At 33.7% G+C, this 20,632-nt stretch overlaps 1 protein-coding gene across 6 annotated transcripts in view; it reads left to right on the top strand.

Annotated features, from left to right (window-relative positions):
• Positions 1-20,632, top strand: part of FMN1 (formin 1) — a 175,196-nt gene that overhangs the window by 111,171 nt on the left and 43,393 nt on the right. For all 6 annotated transcript variants that reach the window (XM_071427034.1, XM_071427035.1, XM_071427032.1 and 3 more), the window contains 4 exons: positions 2,499-2,628; positions 4,031-4,177; positions 7,448-7,507; positions 9,542-9,662. In XM_071427034.1, the coding sequence (XP_071283135.1) occupies positions 2,499-2,628; positions 4,031-4,177; positions 7,448-7,507; positions 9,542-9,662 (458 nt within the window). The remainder of the gene's footprint in view (positions 1-2,498; positions 2,629-4,030; positions 4,178-7,447; positions 7,508-9,541; positions 9,663-20,632) is intronic.

Here is a 20,632-nt window from a genome sequence, read left to right as displayed (position 1 = left end):
TTGTAGTATATTGTCTCTGTGGGCTTCTCCACTGTGAAATAAGTACTAATGAAGGAAATAGTAACAATATGGTACTGGTTTGAATGTAGTTTGATTCAGGAAGTAGGGAGTGATTTATAATTGCTGTCCCAGTAAGGCCACTTGCTTCTCTTTGAAGACAGCTCTGCTTGAACTTCAGTTTAAATCCTGCTGTCATACTTAGAAGCTTGCAGGATTAGATACACCTTTTCCCAAAAAATTGCTTCTAAATTTTATATTCTTCAAATGCAAATAAATGTCATCTGGAAATTAGTTTACCTGCTTAGAATCAGCCTTCCTTGTCCATCTTCTGCAAGAATGTTCTCTTACACTAACACCATAACAATATGCCTGGCTTGAAAGTTCTCTCATGTCCTTAACTACAAGATTCTGGTAGGCTAAAGGAGTTTTCAAGTAAAAGCATTTTTTCTTGACAATTTCTGAAAGAGAGGAGTGCGATGTACTTCATGGAGAGGTACAGCATATTTTCTATGTTTATTTTAGGCCATCAGAATTGTAGTAATGAGAAACCCATCCAAAAGCCATGTCACAGCCACATCATCATTATTTTAAGTAAAAAACCTTTAAGTAAAAAACCTACTTTTCTCAGAGTAAAATCGAAATAAGAATGTTTCTTTCTCTTCTAAACTGAATTGGAGGTTTATTTTTGACAGCCATGGTTTTCATGCTATGACTTTTTGATTAGTTACTACATTTGTAGTCACTAAGATTCCTTTTTGTGACAGATTTCATTTATAAGTGTTCTCTCTGGGTATTTACTTTGAATACTCTGGATTCCAGAAGCTGAAGACATCTTCTTTTTACACTGATGCTCTTTTAACTCTTAGCACAATGACATTGTATTCAATGGTCAGCCATGTGGGAAATAGTTCTCTTTTCACAGGAAGGCAAGAATATGTGTCATTTGACTTTTTAAATTTAAACTTTTTAATTGTATGTATGTTAGAACTTTAATGAAGGAGTTTGGTTTTTCTTTCCTTTGTTTCTCTCACACAAAGTGCAAAATACCCTCTTTTTTTTTCCTGGCAATACCATTCATTCCCAATAGGAAGCATTTTTATTAATACCAGCTTGGCATTTCTTTTTTCCCACTTCTTAAGTCTAAGAGCCAAGCTGGGCCTCCCTGATCCTTCTCTCACAATAGGTTTTTTTCATCAGACAAGAAAGAAAAAGAAACAAAAAGAAACAAAAAAATGGTCCAATTAAAACATAGTATTTCACACCAGCCACAGGTGAATTCTGCTGATTTTTTAAACAGTCACTATGTACTCAGCAAAGCCTAGCATACATGAGAAACATGTAAAGCAGATTTAAACATACCGGTTTTATTTATTGTGAAAAAGAAGTAATTTGGGAAAATAAGGTCTATTGGCTTAAATAATTAAAATTAGTTAAGAATAATTCAAGCTAATAAATTGAATACTGAATTTCCTATAACTCAGTGAGGTAGAAAAAAATCTTTACAGCATTGCATTAAGAGGAATCTGAGGATATCTGTAGACAGGAGATTAGAAGAATGATGCTACAGTGATACTGGAGCAAAAGACAAGCTTGCTTCTGGATTTCAAGAAAGTTTTTGTATCTCTGAAGTCTTGAATTTAAAACCCAAGAGCAAATTATTGTTATTAATATTGTTATTATAATAAATGCTAGAACTTCTTTTATTATTAGCCAAGCTCTTTTATTTTAAATTGATGAAAAGGGAGGAATTACTCATGCTTTGAGATGCTTTTATTTTGTGAGGTCTGAACTACAGTTGTTGAATATACCTCCATTTATTGTTATTTACCAAGAGTTAACAGATGAAAAGCTACAATAGAGTCATGAGGAATATATATATATATATATCTGTGAGAACAGACATAGAGCAGATGAAGGCTTAGTAACTTTGCTGAACAGTGACTGAAGGCAGATATGCTCTGCAAGTATTTTAGAGCTAAATACACAGCTAGGTGTGTTCCCATGGAACATTCTGCTGTATGATTGAAAGTGTGGTGCAAATTAGAAAAGGAAAATTGATGCTAAGAATCAGAAGAAAGCTGTTGGCAGAAATTTTATATTATGAAATAAATTGGTAGGAATATATTAAGTTCTGTATTTCTGAGCACATTTTTAAGGGAAACAAGACTGCATAAGTTGGTATGTAGGTAGCGCTATGTAGATTTTCCTTTCTTTTTTTTCAAATGGATAATTTAATTTTGAGATTCCTCTGTTTATTACTGTGCAGCTATGATAGTTAATGGTTGATATGATACTGATTAATGTCTTGCCTTTTTCTTGACATTAATAAGATTTTTAATGCATTCTTACCATAAAGAATGTAACAAATATAAATTCTGACAGATTTGATTCAAAGGAAAGAATGCATGTATATTTCATGATAATGTAGGCTTTGATCCATTATGTACTCCACTGAGAAGAATTATAAAGATTCATTAATAGTCCTTTTTTCCCCACAGATTTCTGTATGAGTTGTCTCAAATCCCCAACTTCGCAGAGCGAGCTCAGTGTATTATCTTCCAGTCGGTTTTCTCTGAAGGGATAACGTCAGTGCACCGGAAGGTCGATATTGTGACTCGTGTTTCCAAGGTGAGTCCTCATGAAAGCTAAATTAAAACTTAAATGTGTCTTAGGGTATCTAGGCTTCTTTTTTACCATAAGTGAGGAACTTTGATCTTGCTTACTGGCTTTTTAGGAAATAAATGTAGTAGTAAATTTTTAGTTGCTTAAAAGAAGGAAGAGGGAAGCAGGAAAGTGAATTGCATGTGATGCCCCATGGAGTATGTAGAAATTTATTTGTATTTAAATGGTAGATTTTTATTACTTTGCATAATGTAATAGATAATCTCCAGAAACTAGGAATTAAATATAAGGCAAGCTTAGTACAGGACCTTGCAAACTGCCTTTTATTTGCATAGCACTGTTAATGCCAGTAGATGCTTGTCATGTTCATTATCTTATTACTTTCCCTTGGCATCTATTAATTTCTGGTAATCCTAATACAGCATAATTTTTACTATGGGGCAAAGCTCTACCTAATATCTACACACTATGAAAGACTAAGGACAAGATTTTTAAATTATAACAAATAAATTATGAAAAGTATAACAAGGTGAAAATTAGGAGAGAAATTAAGTAGTGGCCTAAAGGTCTAACATCCTAACCAGAAAAGTAGTTAATTTTATTTTTTGGTTTAATTTGAAGATTAGTTCTTGACTAGCTTTGCTTTCACAGAGTACCCATGCTCTACCCCTTTGGGTAATAGAAATAGTTACTTGTTTCCTTCCTTTCCAAAGGAGGTACGAAAAATCAGTGTTGTATGAGATAGGGAAAGCCATATTGCCTTCAGTTCACTTATGAGGAGTTCACACTGAAACTGATTTATCCAGTGTTTAAGGCTACATAGTTAAAAAATATGCCTGTGGCCTCAGATTGTCAACTGACAGATGTCTTTATATGTAACTGAAAATAATTCACTAGTTCTACACTGTGTTTCTAGAACTGTTTTCTGATCTGAGGCACGTAATTAGTTAGTCCTTAGCTCTCTTATGTCTGGATTAAGTATGGATCCAGGAATGTGAATTTTCAGATTCATGAGAAGCAGACTGGTGACAGCAAAAATAGCACATCCCCATTTAGCTGTGCATGATGCAAACTCATGATAAACCACCTCCTTGTCTGTAAGATTTTTGAAGTCTTCTGAGAATGTTTAGAAATCTTCCATTAATCTTTTTGTCATTGACATAGTATTTGATGCCATATAATTTGTTTCATATGGATTACATTAAACATATTTATCTTATGGAGATGTAATGTAAAAAATGGTTCTTCTAACATTTTGATTATTGCACCAGCTTCAGCTTCCCTTACCTACCAAGGTAAAAACAGACAAGAAAAAAACTTTAGCAAAAATAAAATTAAAAAAATATTTTATATTAGCAATTAGAATTTTTATGTCAACCAAATTTACAGACCAGTATCCATTTTCCAGGCTTTGCTGAGCATGAAAAGTGTAAAGGAAATTTTGGGCTTGATTCTGGCTTTTGGAAATTATATGAACGGAGGGAATAGGACCCGAGGTCAAGCTGATGGGTTTGGTTTGGAAATACTCCCCAAACTAAAGGATGTCAAAAGCAGAGTAAGTACTTATGTTTGGTTAAAGATAATTTTTCTGAAGTGATTTTTTTTTATTGTTCCTTCATCTGACAGAAGTAAATCATTTATTTCTTACTATTCTTCCTTGAAAAAACAAGGTGCTTTGTACAGTTTTCATTCCTTTTTTTCTCCTAGCTTTTAACCTCCTTCTCTGGAACATGTGTGTGTTTCTTTAATATCTAATTTCTCCTGTTCAGTACTACTAGGATAATTACCTTGTCTGAGAACTTCTGTGTGTCTCTTTTATTAGCAGGGACTTAATAGCAGTAGGGTAAAGTGAGAGAGCACAGATTGCTTAAGTCTTACCCAGTAAATGTCCTCATTCTTTTTTCATGCTCTTAAATGAAGATTGTTCTGTGTAAATAAAAACTCTTTAAAAATCAGGTTTAAAATCAAAATATCCGTAATTGTTCATTTTAATGTATACACTAACAAATTTTGTATAAGGGATCAAAGAGATGTCACACCCAACAAGATACTTTCAGTATTTTTTTTAATTGTCAGTTAAATGGATGTAGGATGTGAAATTTGAGTGGCATGCGTGAGAAAATGCTCATAGATGGCAGTAAATTATTTTGTAAAAAATTGAGAAGCACTAGCTGGTTTTTGATTAGTCATGCTAGGATCAAAGTCAGGCTGAAAGGCTAGACACCTCCTGAGATGAGATTACTTTGTCTCTTATTTCTGTAGGGCAGAGCAGGAGGTGTTAGGGAATGTAGGCATTGGGAACACTGCTTGAAGTCATTCTTTGCCAGAACATACCTAGACACCACGTGGATATAGGAAGCAGCAAAGAATAGGAGATAATTTTCTGCTGATGTTGGTATAGACTTGGAGTGTGAGGAAAAAACTTTCATGCTCTCCTACTTTTCTTGTGAGATGTGCTTTCTTGACTACAAGAGATGCAGATTTTAAGCTTTTGTTCCCTATTATGCTTCATGTACACAGGACTGCATTTGTGAGACAGGAAGTGTCAGCAAAACAGTTTATCTATGGAGCATTTTGTTTTACTTGTTTTACTTTTATCATCATTAACAAAGTGTAGAAACACATTTGATGAATTGTTCAGTGTTTTAATGAAAGCTTTTTCCAAAGGATTTGAGTCCTTTGTCTCCTAAAGACGTCGAGGTGCTGGAGCATGTCCAAAGATAAACAAAACCGGTAAAGAGTCTGGAGCACAAGTCTTACAAGGAGCAGCTGAGGAAGCTGGGGTAGTTTAGCAGAGGAAAGGAGGCTCAGGTGAAACCTTATCACTGTGCAGCTCCCTGAAAGGAGACTGTAACCAGCTGGGGGTTGATGTCTTCTCCTAAGTAACAAACAATAGGATGAGAGGAAGCAGCCTCAAGTTCTTTCATGGGAAGTTTAGCTTGGATATTAGGAAAAATTTCTTCACTGAAAGGGTTATAAGGCATTGGAACAGGCTGCCCAGAGAGGTGGTGGAACCAACAACTCTGGAGGTGGCACTTAATAATATAGTTTACTGATGGATTTGGCAGTGCTGGATTTTCAGTTGGACTCAATGATCTTAAAGGTATTTTCTGACTGAAATTATTCCGTGATTCTAATTCTTACTTTTGTCTTCGCTGTGATGGTTCAGCTGTTCCATATAACCGCTTTTTTCCCAGTCCTACTGCATGGACAAGACACAGTACAAACAACAGCTTAACTAGAACCAGGCCAAGTTTCCCATTACTCAGGCGTTTGTTGGCTGGCTAGCTGCCTTGAAGAAAAATGTAAAACTCAGCTTTGCCTGACTTTTCTCAGTAGAACTGCTAGGCTTAGTGTCACTCTTTTATCTGCCTATAAACTTCATAGAATTTAATAATCTCTGGGACTTTCCAATGTGGCTGAATTTAGCAAGCTTGTTCCAAAATTATGCATTATGAAAAGGAGTAACTGATATAAAATATAACTATGAAAGACTTGTTCCTTAGCAAAACAGGCTAAAAAGCCACATTATTTACAGTTTCCTGGTAGCCAGAATAAATATGTTATTAGTTTAGATTAGCCTTCAAAATGCATGAAAACTCATAGGGTCCAGTTACTACAGGGAGATGTGAAACCTCAGAGATAATTGGTAGTCTGTATTTGAAAAGGAGAAGAATGCAGGGTCTTGTACACTTGAGCATTAAGGTATTCTTCCTTTGTCCTATTATTCCCTTCTCATGAGTTGCCAGCAAATACATCTTAACTGAGCTGAATTCCATGAGCTAAGGTAAAGAGCCACTGCTAAATACCTCTTATTTCACATAAAAGTCATTTATTGTCATATGAGCTTAGAAAGTTACTTTTTATAGAGATTTTTTGACCTATCAGTAATGGCTTCTAAAACTCTTAAACATGCAGGGTGGCTTTTCCTGCATGACAGCAGTGACTTACTTAGTTAAGAATTTTGCTGGTGTATGATACTAATAAAATATAATGTGCTGCAGACTCTCATATAGACAAGGCAGCTCTGTACAGGAAGTCAGACATTGTTCACATACAAATGTTTGTTCTGATACCTGTCAATATAAAATATGAAAACATGTCCAAAAAACTTCAAAGGCATTCCAGATATAATTCCCTATATCATGGTTCTTTTATATTACTGAATGTAATGTATAACTTTTCCTTAGTTCATCTGGCCCATGCTGACCCAATGACATGTAGCAAAATAAAATACTGTTTACAGTTGTGTGCAGGAACATGGAAATGGTGATTCTATAAAGTGAGAATTAAAATTCATATTTATATGGTAACAGGGCATGAAGTACACTTCTTAGTTGAATGCTATCTGATTTCATATTTAGAATAAAATATGTAAAGTATCTGTGCCTTTTTTGGATCTTCCTTATAGATGATTGAGACTATAGGAATCAAGAAATTCTTTTCACATAATTGTATCTGAGGTGACTGTAATATTTAGTTGATACTATGTTTAAGAGTAGTATTATTGAATAATATTTTTATTTGAGTTAATATTATTATTCTGTAATGCCTTCTATTATTACATAAAAAGCTTCTCCCATGTATTCTTCTCTGCATGTATTTTTTCTGGTATTTAAAACCAAAATAAACTCTGAATCCAGTAGTGGTATGATGAAGTCGCTGTTGTAAAAAATCAAATGTTTTTGATCAGTAATGCTAAGGCTAAAAGAGTATTATGAATCCTATTTCTCACAGCAATATAAAATAATAATTAATTTAATTTTAAATAGAGTACATTTGCACACTGAATCAGTGTTAATCATACATTTTTAATTTTTTCTAGGACAATGGTATTAATCTTGTGGATTATGTTGTCATATACTACCTACGCCATTGTGATAAGGTAAAGGATTTGCTCTATCAGCCTCTCCAAAACTTAGTTTCTTTAAGAGATGGTGAAAGGGTTTGTAACAGCTTTATAGAAATCTGAACATAGTACCTCAGATGGGAAAATAAAATCCATTTCTTTTGCTTTCTTATAATAGTTGTGTACCTCAATAGGCATGAAACTTGCTATAAGTTTCAAGGTAAGACTAGGGAAAATTTTACCGTGGTTGTTGAGAGAACCACTGCAGGCAGTTAGCTGTGACTGTTGCAGACTGGACAGGTAGTCTCTCCAGCCCTGTCTTATTACATCTGGGTGGCTGAAACATTGTAAAATTTCTTCTGATGTCATGATATTGGAAGGCAGAAGCATGATTTCTCTCTTAGGACGAAAAATGCAAGGACAGGTTGTTATTTTAAGATAAGTGGGTCAGCTGATGGGGGTGAAGTTAGGGGTTAAAATGCTGCTGTAAGTTCCATTCTATTGTATATGATACTCCTCTGTACACGCATTTACATGTATTATATACATTCATTTATTATATATATTTTTTTGGGGGGTTGTTTGTTTGGTTGGTTTTTGGGTGGGTTTTTTTGGTTTTTTGTTGTTGTTGTTGTTGTTTTTTTGTTGGTATTTTTTGGGGTTTTTTTGTTATTGGCAATAGCCAAACTTACTGAGTGGAAAATTTGAACTATTTTATTTTGAATGAAAATGTTGCTATTAAATTATTTTAACAATGATTTTCAACAATTTAAATTTATTTTTTTCTTTTTTCTTCTTTTTTCTTTAAATTCTTACGTAAGGTTGTTGAATTGATGAGTTAGTAGTCCTCAGATATATAGATCTGTATCAGTATTCTTTCTTTAAGATTTTTGCATTTGTTTGTTTCTCTTTCTTTTTTCTTGTGTTTTCTCTTGTTGGTATTTTTGTTGGTTTGGATTTTTGGGGGGAACTGGGATTTTTATACTTTCTAATGAATTTATTAAAATATTTATTTAATAAAATATTTAATTAATTTAGTTAATATTTCTGCAAACTTCCTACTATACTGTAATTTTACTTCAGGGAATTTTGTGAAACAAAAGAGTGTATCTTCCTTGGAGGAAATAAACACAGTGTAATTATCATCCATTGCACTTTCTCCACCAAAATGTTTATATCTTTATAATAAAAAATTACTCTTTCCCCATTCACTAAACAATTAGCTCTCCAACCTATGAGTTTTCCTTTATTACAGATTGAAATCCATGCAGGCATATGCATATTTCAAACTCAGCAATATATGCTTATACTCAGCAAAGTCATGTTAATACCATTTATACATACTTTACTTCCTAAAATTCCACTGGAGATATTGCTTTGAACTGTGTAAAAGTTTTTTGTTGGTTGGTTGCTGGGTTCTTTTTTTATTTTGTTTTGTTTTGTATGTGAGGGGGTTCCTATTGGCTTTGTTTGTTTATTTGTTTTACTTCTGATTATTTTTTCTTGCTGTGCTAAAAATAAGGTATATACTTAGGGGGTCCATGCAGGCTTTAACCCCTGTTATTTATTTAGCCACATAAGCATTCAACTGTGTATTTTTATCTGTGTGAAGTGCTTCAGGAAATATATGAATAGGGTTTCCAATTTATGCTTATAAAGTGTGTGTGTTTTTAATGAATTGTGAGAGAGTGAAACCACAAACGTTTGGCATAAGATCCCGTCTTGCATTGAAATGGGCATTCCTGTTATCTTTTTCTAAGAAACTTCTAATCCCTTATCTAAACCTTTATTAACATAAAATTAACTTAAATGTTCTGTGTTTAATGTTGTTTCAAAATTTAAATTGAGCACAGTTGCTTTACAACATCTAAGAGGAAGTTTCAATACTCAGAATGGTTGATATTTAATCTTGAATGAGATGTTGTTTTAACAAGAATGATTTAAAATATGTGATTTTTGTAATTTTATAACACTGTTGCATAGATGAGAAGTTTTTAAAAGCTACTTATTTCACTTTAAATGCGTTCAATTTTCATAGAGGCTTGTTTGTTTGTTTGTTTGTTTGTTTAGGAAGCAGGAACAGACAAGAGTATTTTTCCTTTACCAGAACCACAGGATTTTTTCCAGGCCTCCCAAGTTAAATTTGAAGACCTAATAAAAGACTTAAGGAAACTGAGGAGAGATCTAGAAGGTAACTGGGAACTTTCACATTTGTTCTGCTAACAACAAAGTGCCATTTAAAATGTGATCTTTATGAGGTTTTCTTATTGCTAATTAGGTTTATAGTGTTGATTCATTTAGAGTTTTTACACTGTGGCACAAATTACTCACATAAATTAGAAAGAAAAAAAATTTAACTCATGACTTAATAAAAATGAAAGTAGAGATCCTGAAAAGTAATTTTCCCTTTTACAATCGAAAGGCCCCTAAAGAAATCTTTCTGAATATTCCTTCAGTTATGTATGAATTTTTCTCTGGCTTCTCCAGAACTATGTGTTTAACTGTAGATATCTGTTAGCTCCATAACATAAATACTTTCTTCAGTACTTGTATAACAACAATTTCAAAGCTACAAGAAAGAGTTGAATACTATTAATGCAGAAATAAAACACAGCTTGCCAAGGCAGAGCAAAGGGAAATGGAAAGCTCCAGTTCAAAATATTTTCACCCTGGGACATAAAATAAACATTTAAAAATGTTTATTATAAAGAGGGGCTCAGAAACCCAACTCATCTATCAATCAAGGTACTGAGTGGAAATAAAGTAGGAAGGGTTGTGCTCTTAAGTATTTCGCACAGTTTCTTTTTTATTTTGTTCTACATGTAATTTTCTAAAATAAATTCAGGAAATGATGACTGAATATTTTAAGCCTTTTTCTTGTTATAGAAAAGTTTCTACTTTACTAAGGGAGTTCTGTGTAGAAGATGGAGTTTAGGAAGAGAAACACGTAAAAACTTTTACATTTAGATTTACATGTTTGCACCAGTCTAGAAGAGTCCTTTTGTAATCAGAATTGAACAAGATAATTGTTTTCAAATTTTTTCAATGAAATGTGCTGAAAACCGTTACAAAATAGTTTATCCTTACAGCTAGGAATTGCTGGATTAGGTCACTGCCATCCTTAGGATAATTCCAAAGGTTAATAGTGGGAGGAAAGTATCAGTTGTTGTTTGTTCGACCCAGGCATAAGTGAGTGCTCTATCTCCTCTCATCGCTTGGCCCTGTAAGCCCCTTGGCCTGCCCTCTTTTGGGCTAGTTTTTTGCAGAAACATGATCTGTGTTTGATCTTGTACTTTTTCAGCATGTAGTCCTGCTGTCATACATCTTAGTTGAGCAGGAGCTGCATTGAGGCTGGAGCATTCACATCATATTTGTTCTACATTACAAAGACACAAACAGCAAATAGGAAAAGCTAAACTCTTTTAAAATAAAAACTTCAGCTTTCTTGTAATCACTGATTTCTGTCTTCTAAACCAAATTTTTGTAGGTATTTATAGCAAATCTAGAAAAATTGTTATCTTGATGTTGTTTCTGTAATTCTTTGTAAAGGTGTGCGTTAAAGCCAGTCACAGCAATTAGCACACAAAGTTAATGACAGCAAAGATGTGAAACAAAAAAGGTTGTGGAAATGTTTTCAGAATGTTGGTATTTTATCACTTAGAATATGCAACAGATTCTAACAAGCATTCCTGTGATTGTTTCTCTTACATTTAAACAAACAATCACATATATAAGAACTTATCTTTTTTTAAAGATTCCCTTTCAAATTTTTTTCTTCAGTTTATCCTCTAGTTAATTTTTAAATCAGAATTTTAATTGAAGAGGTTATAATTTTAACACGTAGAACAAAGATTTGATGAGTCTCTGTAGTTTATTGTAGCCATTAAAAAGTTGTGGCTGCTGGCAGAATACCAGCGAAAGTCTAAAGCTGAAACAGATGTGAGTAGCAGAAAGCAAGTCCAGAGAAGCGTCGGGCCCAGCTATCCAGACAGGCGCGGCCCTTCAGATGTAAATAATTTGAACAATATTAACTGGGGCTGCCTGTGTTATAGGGTACATTGGATTTGTTTCACAGTTTGTTGGCTAAGGTAGTCTTGAGCAGATTACCTTGGAAGTGGGATGAGACAAAGGCAATAAATGGGAGAGAGGTTTTCATCGTGTCATTAGGTAATGAACTAATTTTCCTGCTAGTGACTTCCCTTTTTTATGAGATTGGTAAGAAATTATTTTAAAAAAGAAGCATATCACTTCTTGCAACTGAAAGGGAAATTTTGATAGTTACTTTTCATATTATTTCTCATTTAGTATTTAAAAAAATATTTGACTAGTTTATCAAGGCATTCATTTATGTTTCTAACATGGATATTAACATAGGAAAGATGGAATTATCATGACTGTCATGTCTTATAAACCTTGTGGTATAAACCTCTGGTTTGAAATACCTAGACACTGTGGAACCAAAAGTTCAAATCTAGATGGAGTACAAACCCTTTTATCCTTTTCAGATAAACAGATTGAGTTCCGTACAATTTGCTATTTTTAAATCTTTCAGATTAGACTTTAAAGGTACAGGCTAACTTTACTCTGAAGGGATTAGACTGAAGTTAGATTCAGGAATTCAAAAAGGTTTTTGGAGAACCTTAATCCAACAGGTTTTTAAAACATATTCCAGAACAATCTTTTTAATCATAGGTGTTTTAGGTTAAAAAGAATGAGAAACGAAAATATGCATTTAATATAGGCTTTTAAGGGGAAAGAAGTGAATATTGGATGGTAAGATGAAAATTTTAGTGAAATCTGGTTCCACTCTAATATCCAACTAGAAAGAAATGTCTGTAAACTCAGGTTTTCACTCCAGGTCTGTTGGTGTATTTCCAAGGCTTTCAAATATTGCATAGTATCATAAGCAGATACATTTATTCATTTAACTCATGCTAGCTTTGCTAACTTTCCAGTTAATGTAGAGTTATGGAAAGAAACGATTTTACTTTGCTTCAGTTTGTAAGACTTCTTATTCCTTGTCTAGGGCAGGGAATGATTCCCACATTTTTCTTTCCCTGTGACCAAACATGATTTACCTTCTAATTTGAACAATGCCACTTGGTATTCTTGAAATTGGTATTCTTCTGGAATAAACACAGAATGTTTTAAATACATCATCATACGAAGATACTCAGAAAGAAAGCCACTTTACCAAAGTTTGATAGACTAGTATAAGTTTTACCATGAATCCTTTTATTAATCTGTGTCTGAAGTTGAACAATTTTAATTAGTTGCCCTGTAGATTGTTTCCATCTGTCATACTCCTTCCTCTTCTTTGTAATACAGTACATAAAATTTTAAAATTTTGTGCTGCTCTGTTCCTCAAAATAAAGCAATATGAGATGCCTCCTGTAATATTCTGTGATGTTCATTGTAACTTTTTTTCTATTCTTGACAAATGAAACAGCAAAACTATTGAATTGTCAAAAATGGAAACCAAGGTAGGCCCATACTAAGGATTTTGAAAAGTCTCTTCTTTTTCTCATAATTAATTAAATTTAATATGAGAGAGATTGTAACATTCTGATTCCATTGAAAATCCACATACCCTTTACTTTCCCCTCCTTTTATGGCCACCAGTAGAAATAGTGGTTGCAATTTTCATACTAATATTTTTTCAGTACTGTATATAAGTTTTAAATTTTATTAACTTAATTGTGTGTGTGAGTATATATGTAGGTGTTTGCAAACACATATGTGACCAAAAAAAATCTAAAATAAAAAGACAATTGCTATACAATTGTCAGTTTGAGACAGAAGACATGGTTTTATATTGGGCACCTCTTAACCTAGTTGTTGACAGATCTGTACCTTTCATAATAAGTATGTAACCTCAACTTTTCCCCATTTACATGGGAGAGCTTCACCAAAACTTAAGTTTATGACAACTCCATTTTATAAAATTGCATAATCCTTATGAAAAGATTAAAAGGGAAGTAAATCTATGCAAGAAAAGTTGAGAAATTGCAATGTTGTGTTGGCCATTTTCACACTGGTTTTTATGCAGAAGCATTACAGATATCTTAAAATGATAGAGAAGTGCAGTTTGGTAGGTTGGAATGTACATCTGGAGGTCCTGTGGTCCAGAGCCTCTGAGCAAAAGTAACTTTGTATTTAGATGAGGCTGTACAGGGCCAAAGTCATCTCAGTTTTGGATCTAAGGATGGAAATGGCAGCACATCTCTGGGCACCTGCTCCAGTGCTTTATTTCCATCTTGAGTACTTTTCTTTATCCCATGTGAGAATTTCTTGTGCTGCAACTTGTGACTATTGCTTAATTTTCTTTAGATGTGCATTCCTGAAAAAGTCTGGCTCTGCCTTCTCTCTAGTTTTTCCTTAGATAGTTGACATGAAAATCTAGATCTGCAGCCCGCTTTCTCTAAACAGGACTGAACATACCTGGCTTCTCCTGCCTCTTCTTCAGGTGCTTCATTTAATTTTCATTCCTAAATGTCATGAGAATATAAATAGTTTTTTCAGGTATTAATATATATTTATATAGTATAAAATATATTCTTGTTCATAGAAACAGGTCCAGTGGACTGGATGTGACTAACAAACACCATGCCAGTTGTGTCACTCCCTTAACACGGTCTCTCAGCATGGCTGATTAGACCAGACTAAACTGCTGCATATACACTGCTCTCATTCAGTGCTTCTTCAGGTAGCTGTGTATCACATTCTATTGCAAAGCATGGAAGAGAATTTCGAAATAAGAAATGGATGGAAGCTGAAAAGGGTCACTCATTTGCCATGCTTTCAGCAACTGTTACTTTAAATAGAGTCAAGGAGGAAACTGCAAAAAGAAAAATAACCAGTTCATGCAGACTAAAACTCTGATTTTCCAAATTTAAAGTACTGAAAAACATCTAGATTTATCAAGGATTAGAAGGGAATATATTTATCAATAGGAAAACATATAAAGGCAGAAAAGTTTTGTTGGTAATATTCCAAGAAGTTAATTTACAATTCCTAAATATTTTTTCCCATCAGAGTCCTCAAACTGAGTGAAAAAGTTTTGCAACAAAATGTCCCCTAATTAACTATAGCCTGGTTTTGTTCTAGAGATTAATTGATTTGATGGCTTATAATTTATTTAGGTGGAATTATAGATTTAGTTCATACATAATACAGCCTATGGTAAAGTCTATTCTGTGGACTAGAGTTTTAGTGAAATTATGATACAGTAATAATCCATAGTGCAAGGATTACAGTGTTGAGGGGTCTATTGTTTGATTTGCTTGATAGACAGTAAGTTTACTGGATCACATCAAGAAAATTCTAAGCATTATACCAATTTTGAGTATTAACTTTCTAAATAATTTGTAGAATCAAAAGTTATGTGTTGATAAAAGGTGATTGCTTATTTATTAGGAGGATAGTATTCCAAAAAGTATCAAACATACTCTTCTAAAATATTTACAACCAATTGAAGCCTTAGTCTAATTTAAATTAAATGTTTTAAGTCAATTTAAAAGAGGGGCTTTCTCTTCCCAGCAGGAGCAGAGAAGTTGTATGATAATTTACAGGACATACATAATTTAATTCTCATTGTTGCTTATATGGTCTTTAAAATTGTGGAAGTGCAAGCAAATAGAAATTTGAACTGGGTGGTGGAATATGAGGAGCCAAGTAGGTATATGTGTTGTTTCTCTGGGCAATAGCATAAAAGAAGCATGTTGTTTTGTATGTGGTTTCACTGTTTTTGCACAGTCCAATATTTACATTATCTGTTTTGAGGCAACGCAAAATCGTGTAAGGAAAAGAGCAAAGCAAATAGTCTTTTGCCTCAGCAGGATGAAACATATTTCACTTTGTTTTGATTTAGAAAGATCCAACACAGGCATTTAAAATGCATTTTCTATACCTGCGTTGGATTTGATTTTACAATAAAACTAACTTTTTGACAGTGTTCCACTGGTAATGTTCATATGTGAATACATTTAGTATAAATTTTTCTAGATAGATAATTTCTTAAAATTTCATTAGATTTTTTAAGTTTTGATAAAAAGAATAATATGCAATGGTTTAAATGGTTTAAGCACTCAAATATATAAAAGAGAAGAAAAGCAATTATGTTTTTGAAGACTTTATTCCCTGAAAGCAGATGTCTGCATGTGTGCTCAAAGGCACAGGGAGAAGGCTTTCAGTTGGTTAAACAATGGCATACTGTTAACTTTTTTAGTATATTTTTTCCTTTGGCTGAAGAATTCTCGGAAATTTCTTGTTAAAATCATTCTGCAAATGCTAAGATTCTAAAGTTAATCTGGAAATACCTCACTTATGATTTTCTGTGCACTTTTTTGTGTGCCCTTTTAAATAAATAAATAAATATATGTGTGTTTGTTAAGCATTAGTTACACAACTATGAAGGATACATCTGAGGGCAGGTAGTGTACATCTGGGAATGGGAGGAATACTGTCCCTATCAATGTGTATGATGGATAATGAATGATGTAGTTTGGAGAGTGGTAAGTACTGGTGTTGGGAGGAACTGTGACTTCATGTTTATGGACCTCATCAGCTTTTCCTCTTTGTGGAGGTATGCAGTAAGAGACAGGACAGATTTCTGCTAGAATTGAGACAGTCACATATCAAAGATTGAAACTGCATTTCTTCAAACTGTGGGGTGCAAATTAGTAGTAGTGGGGCTAATAGGCACTTTGTGAAATGTTCCTGCTAATATTGCTGGTACTTTATGAATTTACATGATTTTAAATCTAAGCTGAATGCCCAGCTGAACCAAACTTCACCAACTTGGTGGAAAAATTATTTAGATCCAACTTTATGATCTGTCTTGCACATAAAATCAGAGATCCAGCAATAGAGAGCAAAACAGATCACTTCTCTGGCTTTTACAGTTTCAGCTCATAAACTGTTTCAGCCATTGCCCAATTCTCTTATGTCTGATCCCTTATTCAGTACAATAAGTGATAAAATGTTTGAAAGGTCTTTTTCTTTCTTAGCACAGTAAAAATCTTAGCTCATCTGATGAAAATATTATTCTTGCTTCTTAAAAATATTGTCTCCCTCTCAATTACCCACACAAGACTCTTCAGTTTTAAAATATTCTCTTTTTTTGTACTGTTCAGAGCGAAGGGAAATGTTTCAGTTTCTCAGCAGATTCTGCTAGCGCACAGTTCTACACTCTTGACAGATCTTAATGATGTGTGGAGTGCTGTATGTTTGGATCTTGAGACTTAAAAAGTTTCTACTAATCATGTGTACTGGAATCACTTAAAGGAATCTTTCAAAGGCTTGACTGGAAAATTACGAGGCTTTAGTCATTATAATCATTTATATGTACTGTTCTGTCCCTTGCAGTGTGCTTCTCTGCTGAAGGATGCCCTGAATGTAAACTATTATTTCAGAAGGAGTACATTAAGCAGAGGCTCGGATATGTTGCTATGGTGTGAAAAATATTTAGTTTTACTAGCAGTCTTTTTCATTTTTCTAAATGTATTCCTGGGAAACAATTTTAACAGAAAGGTTTTTAAATTATTTGTATAATATGTTGGTGTTCTTTCACCAAATAAGGAGCTAAAAGAATTTTAGAACAGTTGAAACTAATATTGGCCTGAAAGTTCCTCTGTATGCCATCACTAACTCTAAATGTTCAAAAATGTTGTTGAAATTATACCAAGAAAAGCCCCCTCAAAAGACAAAGGTGGAACATCTGATCAAACTTGTGTGAATTGTCAAGATGTCTGACTCATTCAGAGCAGGTGAACTTTTTAAACTCTTTTGTATGCCACTAATTCAATTATTTCATTTTCCACATCTTAGGACGTGTCACTGAAATGTTTTTTCTGTTTCATTTATATGTGATAGCCAGAGCACCTAAACAGGTGTTCTGTGTGTCATGAGGAAATGTGTTTCAGAGACTGACTTTTGACTTATTATCTTCTATCCTCTGGATTATTTTTTTAAGAAAAAGGAATTATTAATTTGTGAAGAAAATAACTTTATATAGAAGCATTTATTCTTTATATAGAATATTTCTTCTTTTAAATTAGCTGCGAATATCTTCACAGAACAGTAGCTATACAAGCAATTAGTAGGTTAGAATGGTGTATTCAGTTTTATGTGTGCTAACACTTTTTTGCATTAAATTGTTGACTTTCATTTAAGGCAGCAGAGACTGAGCTTGAGAACAGAGTGCTACCACAGTCTGATGCCCAATTATGCTTTTCTCAGATAGTTTTGTCTCAGAGAATTTCCCACTCCACAGCATTTCCATCTCTGCTTTATCCACAGGCGTCTGTATTAGTCAGCCGTGCTCTGGCTTTGGTGGTAGTGCTTGAACATTTGTGTGTTCCTATTATTGGCATGTACTGATGATCAATATGGGTCCAAAAGGGCAAATAAAATACTGTCTCTGAAACTTTTCTGAGTCAGTAGCAGCATAGCCTCTTGCAGTTGGAAGTTAAAATTCTTACCATGCTCCCACAGAATCAAGATGAATCTCTTGTCTTTTGTACATTATTTAAAATTCTATCTGAAAAGAAACTTACATGCAAGTTTGTACAGAAATGCAAAAGCTGTAGATAGTGCAAAAGGCATTCAATTAATTCCATGTGAACAGCTCCAGTGAGTAGGTACCTATGTGCATGTAATAACAGGAGACTATAACCAGATCCTGCAGTGGTGTCCAATGGGTAAACATGCATCTACACCAGTAACTATTTGTTTAACTTGCAAAGTTGTTTCCAAACAAGAAAATAATAAAGTAATACCAAAGGAACTAAATCGTGAGAAAATGATATAGCACTTGCTGAACCATATAAATTTATGAAATTTGTCAGAGGTTTATTAGGATTTAATTTGGGCGTATAGATCCCAGTAGCGTAACAGGTTTGTGTGCTGTAAAAGATCATGGATTCTCTCACACAGAAATTTGGGATTATTTAGCCCTACACTGAATTCATTTGTAGTATTATTTCAAATGCTCTTGGAAACAGAAAAGGCAAGGGCTCTAAAAAAGAGTTGTCAAGTAGTAATCCTTCTGTCAAAGATATGCTTGCATTGTAGCTGAGTGGAAGAGCGAGCCTAGCAGTGTAACCTGCCATGCTCTGAACAGACAGGAACAGGGCAGCTCCAGCAGCTTTCACAGAGGCATAACTCATAGGGGATAGTGTCACTGACAGGTTTATAGGAATTCATGGTGTTGATACTTGGTTTTGCTGTCAGACTGATTCCTGTAAATGCTACTGATGGGTTCTGGTGAGTAAATAGTTAGTAATTTACTGTTATCAACTTTAAACTATTTCTGTTTTTGCGTTTACTTTTAAAATGGTGCTTAAAAAATTCCAAATTGTGTCTGATTGACACAGAAATGCTCTTTACATGAAAGTTTGTTTATGAGCCATGATTCTTTTGACAGATTTACAAGTGTCTGTGGAGTTTTAAGACTATTGCCCAATAGGCATTAAGTGAGAGACATTCTATTTTGTAAATATTTTCACTTATATTGGGGATTTTTAAAGAACTTTTTGAGCCAAGTACTGCATTAAATCTGAAGACAGTGGCAAACTGATAATCAGCAGTTTCCAGCTTTGTTTTAATGTTTTGCTAATGCTTTCCATTTCTGTGGCCAAGATTTGCAGTGGGTGAAGCATGATGTACATCCAACAATTTGTAAGGGCTTTCAAATACTTTTGCACACTTGTATTTTCCTTTTTTTTTCTGCAATAGCTCATTTAGAAATAAACAATTTTCAAAATAGCATATTACATTCAATTCCACTAACATACAGCTCATACCCAGGAGAAGAACCAAAAGTTTATTACATTAGTGGAGAATTTGCATCTGTTTGAACTCAGTAATGCTGAAACAGGTTTTTCATTTTCTCAAATGATTATTTTGGAATGGTGAGAGGAGAATTGTATGTATGGTGTGATAGCTGTCAGCTTCCTCAGAATTCCCTCAGATTCCTCAGAATTTCAGAAAGACATTTTTTCAGAAAGAAGCTTTTCATTATGTATTTAAAAGAGAGAATATGAAGTGTTTAAATCACCACTCCATTCTGCCTACTTTCTGGCATACAAACAAATATCCATTAACTCTGCTCTGAATCATTTGAAAGATTTGTCATATGCTACCGGATACAAGACCATAGATTAAAGATAAACTTAGACTGTAGCCCAGGCCATTTTACACAACCTGCAATTTGAGTTGTGGAGGGTTGCTAAATTAAAATATAGTCTTGGGTGGGAATGGGCATTTTGCTGTAAGAATTGACCAAATGTATTTCTGCTCTCAATTAATTGAAAATCTGTGATTGTTTTCAGTACGTCCTGGTGGTCCAAGGGTTTATAAGCATAATACTACTTGCATAGTAAAATGCATCTATTTTCAACCTTCCCTTGACTTTTTACACTACATTGCAAATTTAAATAATGGAACATTTTAATTACACAGCCTCAACTTCCATTTCGACAGTTTTACATTAAATTTTGTTTAATGGTGCTAGCAATATGGTGTGAATACAGTTCATGCAGTCAAACTGTAAGTCTCTGGTTTAACTTCAAAATAACTTTCCATCTAAATGTTGCTTCTTGGAAATGAAAAATTGTAGAAGAAAACTCTTGTACTTGTTCATAAATTCAGTTGCTAAATGGAAAGTAATTTCATTTTGATTTCTGCCTTCTGTCATCTTTAATGTGGAACACTGGAATGCACTAAGTTTATTAGAAGTTCTCGGCCTGTTAAAATTCATTAGCAAATGAAATTAAGTTTTTCAGAAATTGCCACAGCATTGGTTCTTAAAATAGCAGATAGATTAAATAGTAAACAAATTGCACTTAAATATAAGTTCACTTTCTTACATACTTCAGCTGTTTCATATGATGGTCTGGGGATGGAATACTCAAGTAATGCTGAATTTCTGCATCTGTTTCAGGAAAAATAGTTGAGTATGGGATGCCTGACATTGATTGATTAAAATCAATTCAGATACAAAGGATCCTCCACTCACCACAGAAACAGACCTTAAAGCTTTCAATATACCATTATATTTACCATTTAAATATACCATATACCATAGAATTAGTGTGTGAGGCAAGCTGTGTTGTTAGCAAGCCCTAGCATACTGCAGGAGTTTTAGAACAAATTCCTTAC

This window comes from Agelaius tricolor, unplaced genomic scaffold (genome assembly GCF_023055355.1).
Source record: "Agelaius tricolor isolate 1412-34295 unplaced genomic scaffold, bAgeTri1.0.p SCAF_5, whole genome shotgun sequence".
Lineage (NCBI taxonomy): Eukaryota > Metazoa > Chordata > Aves > Passeriformes > Icteridae > Agelaius > Agelaius tricolor.
Note: the sequence above shows the minus strand (reverse complement) of the source record. Positions and strands in the feature narration are given on the sequence as shown.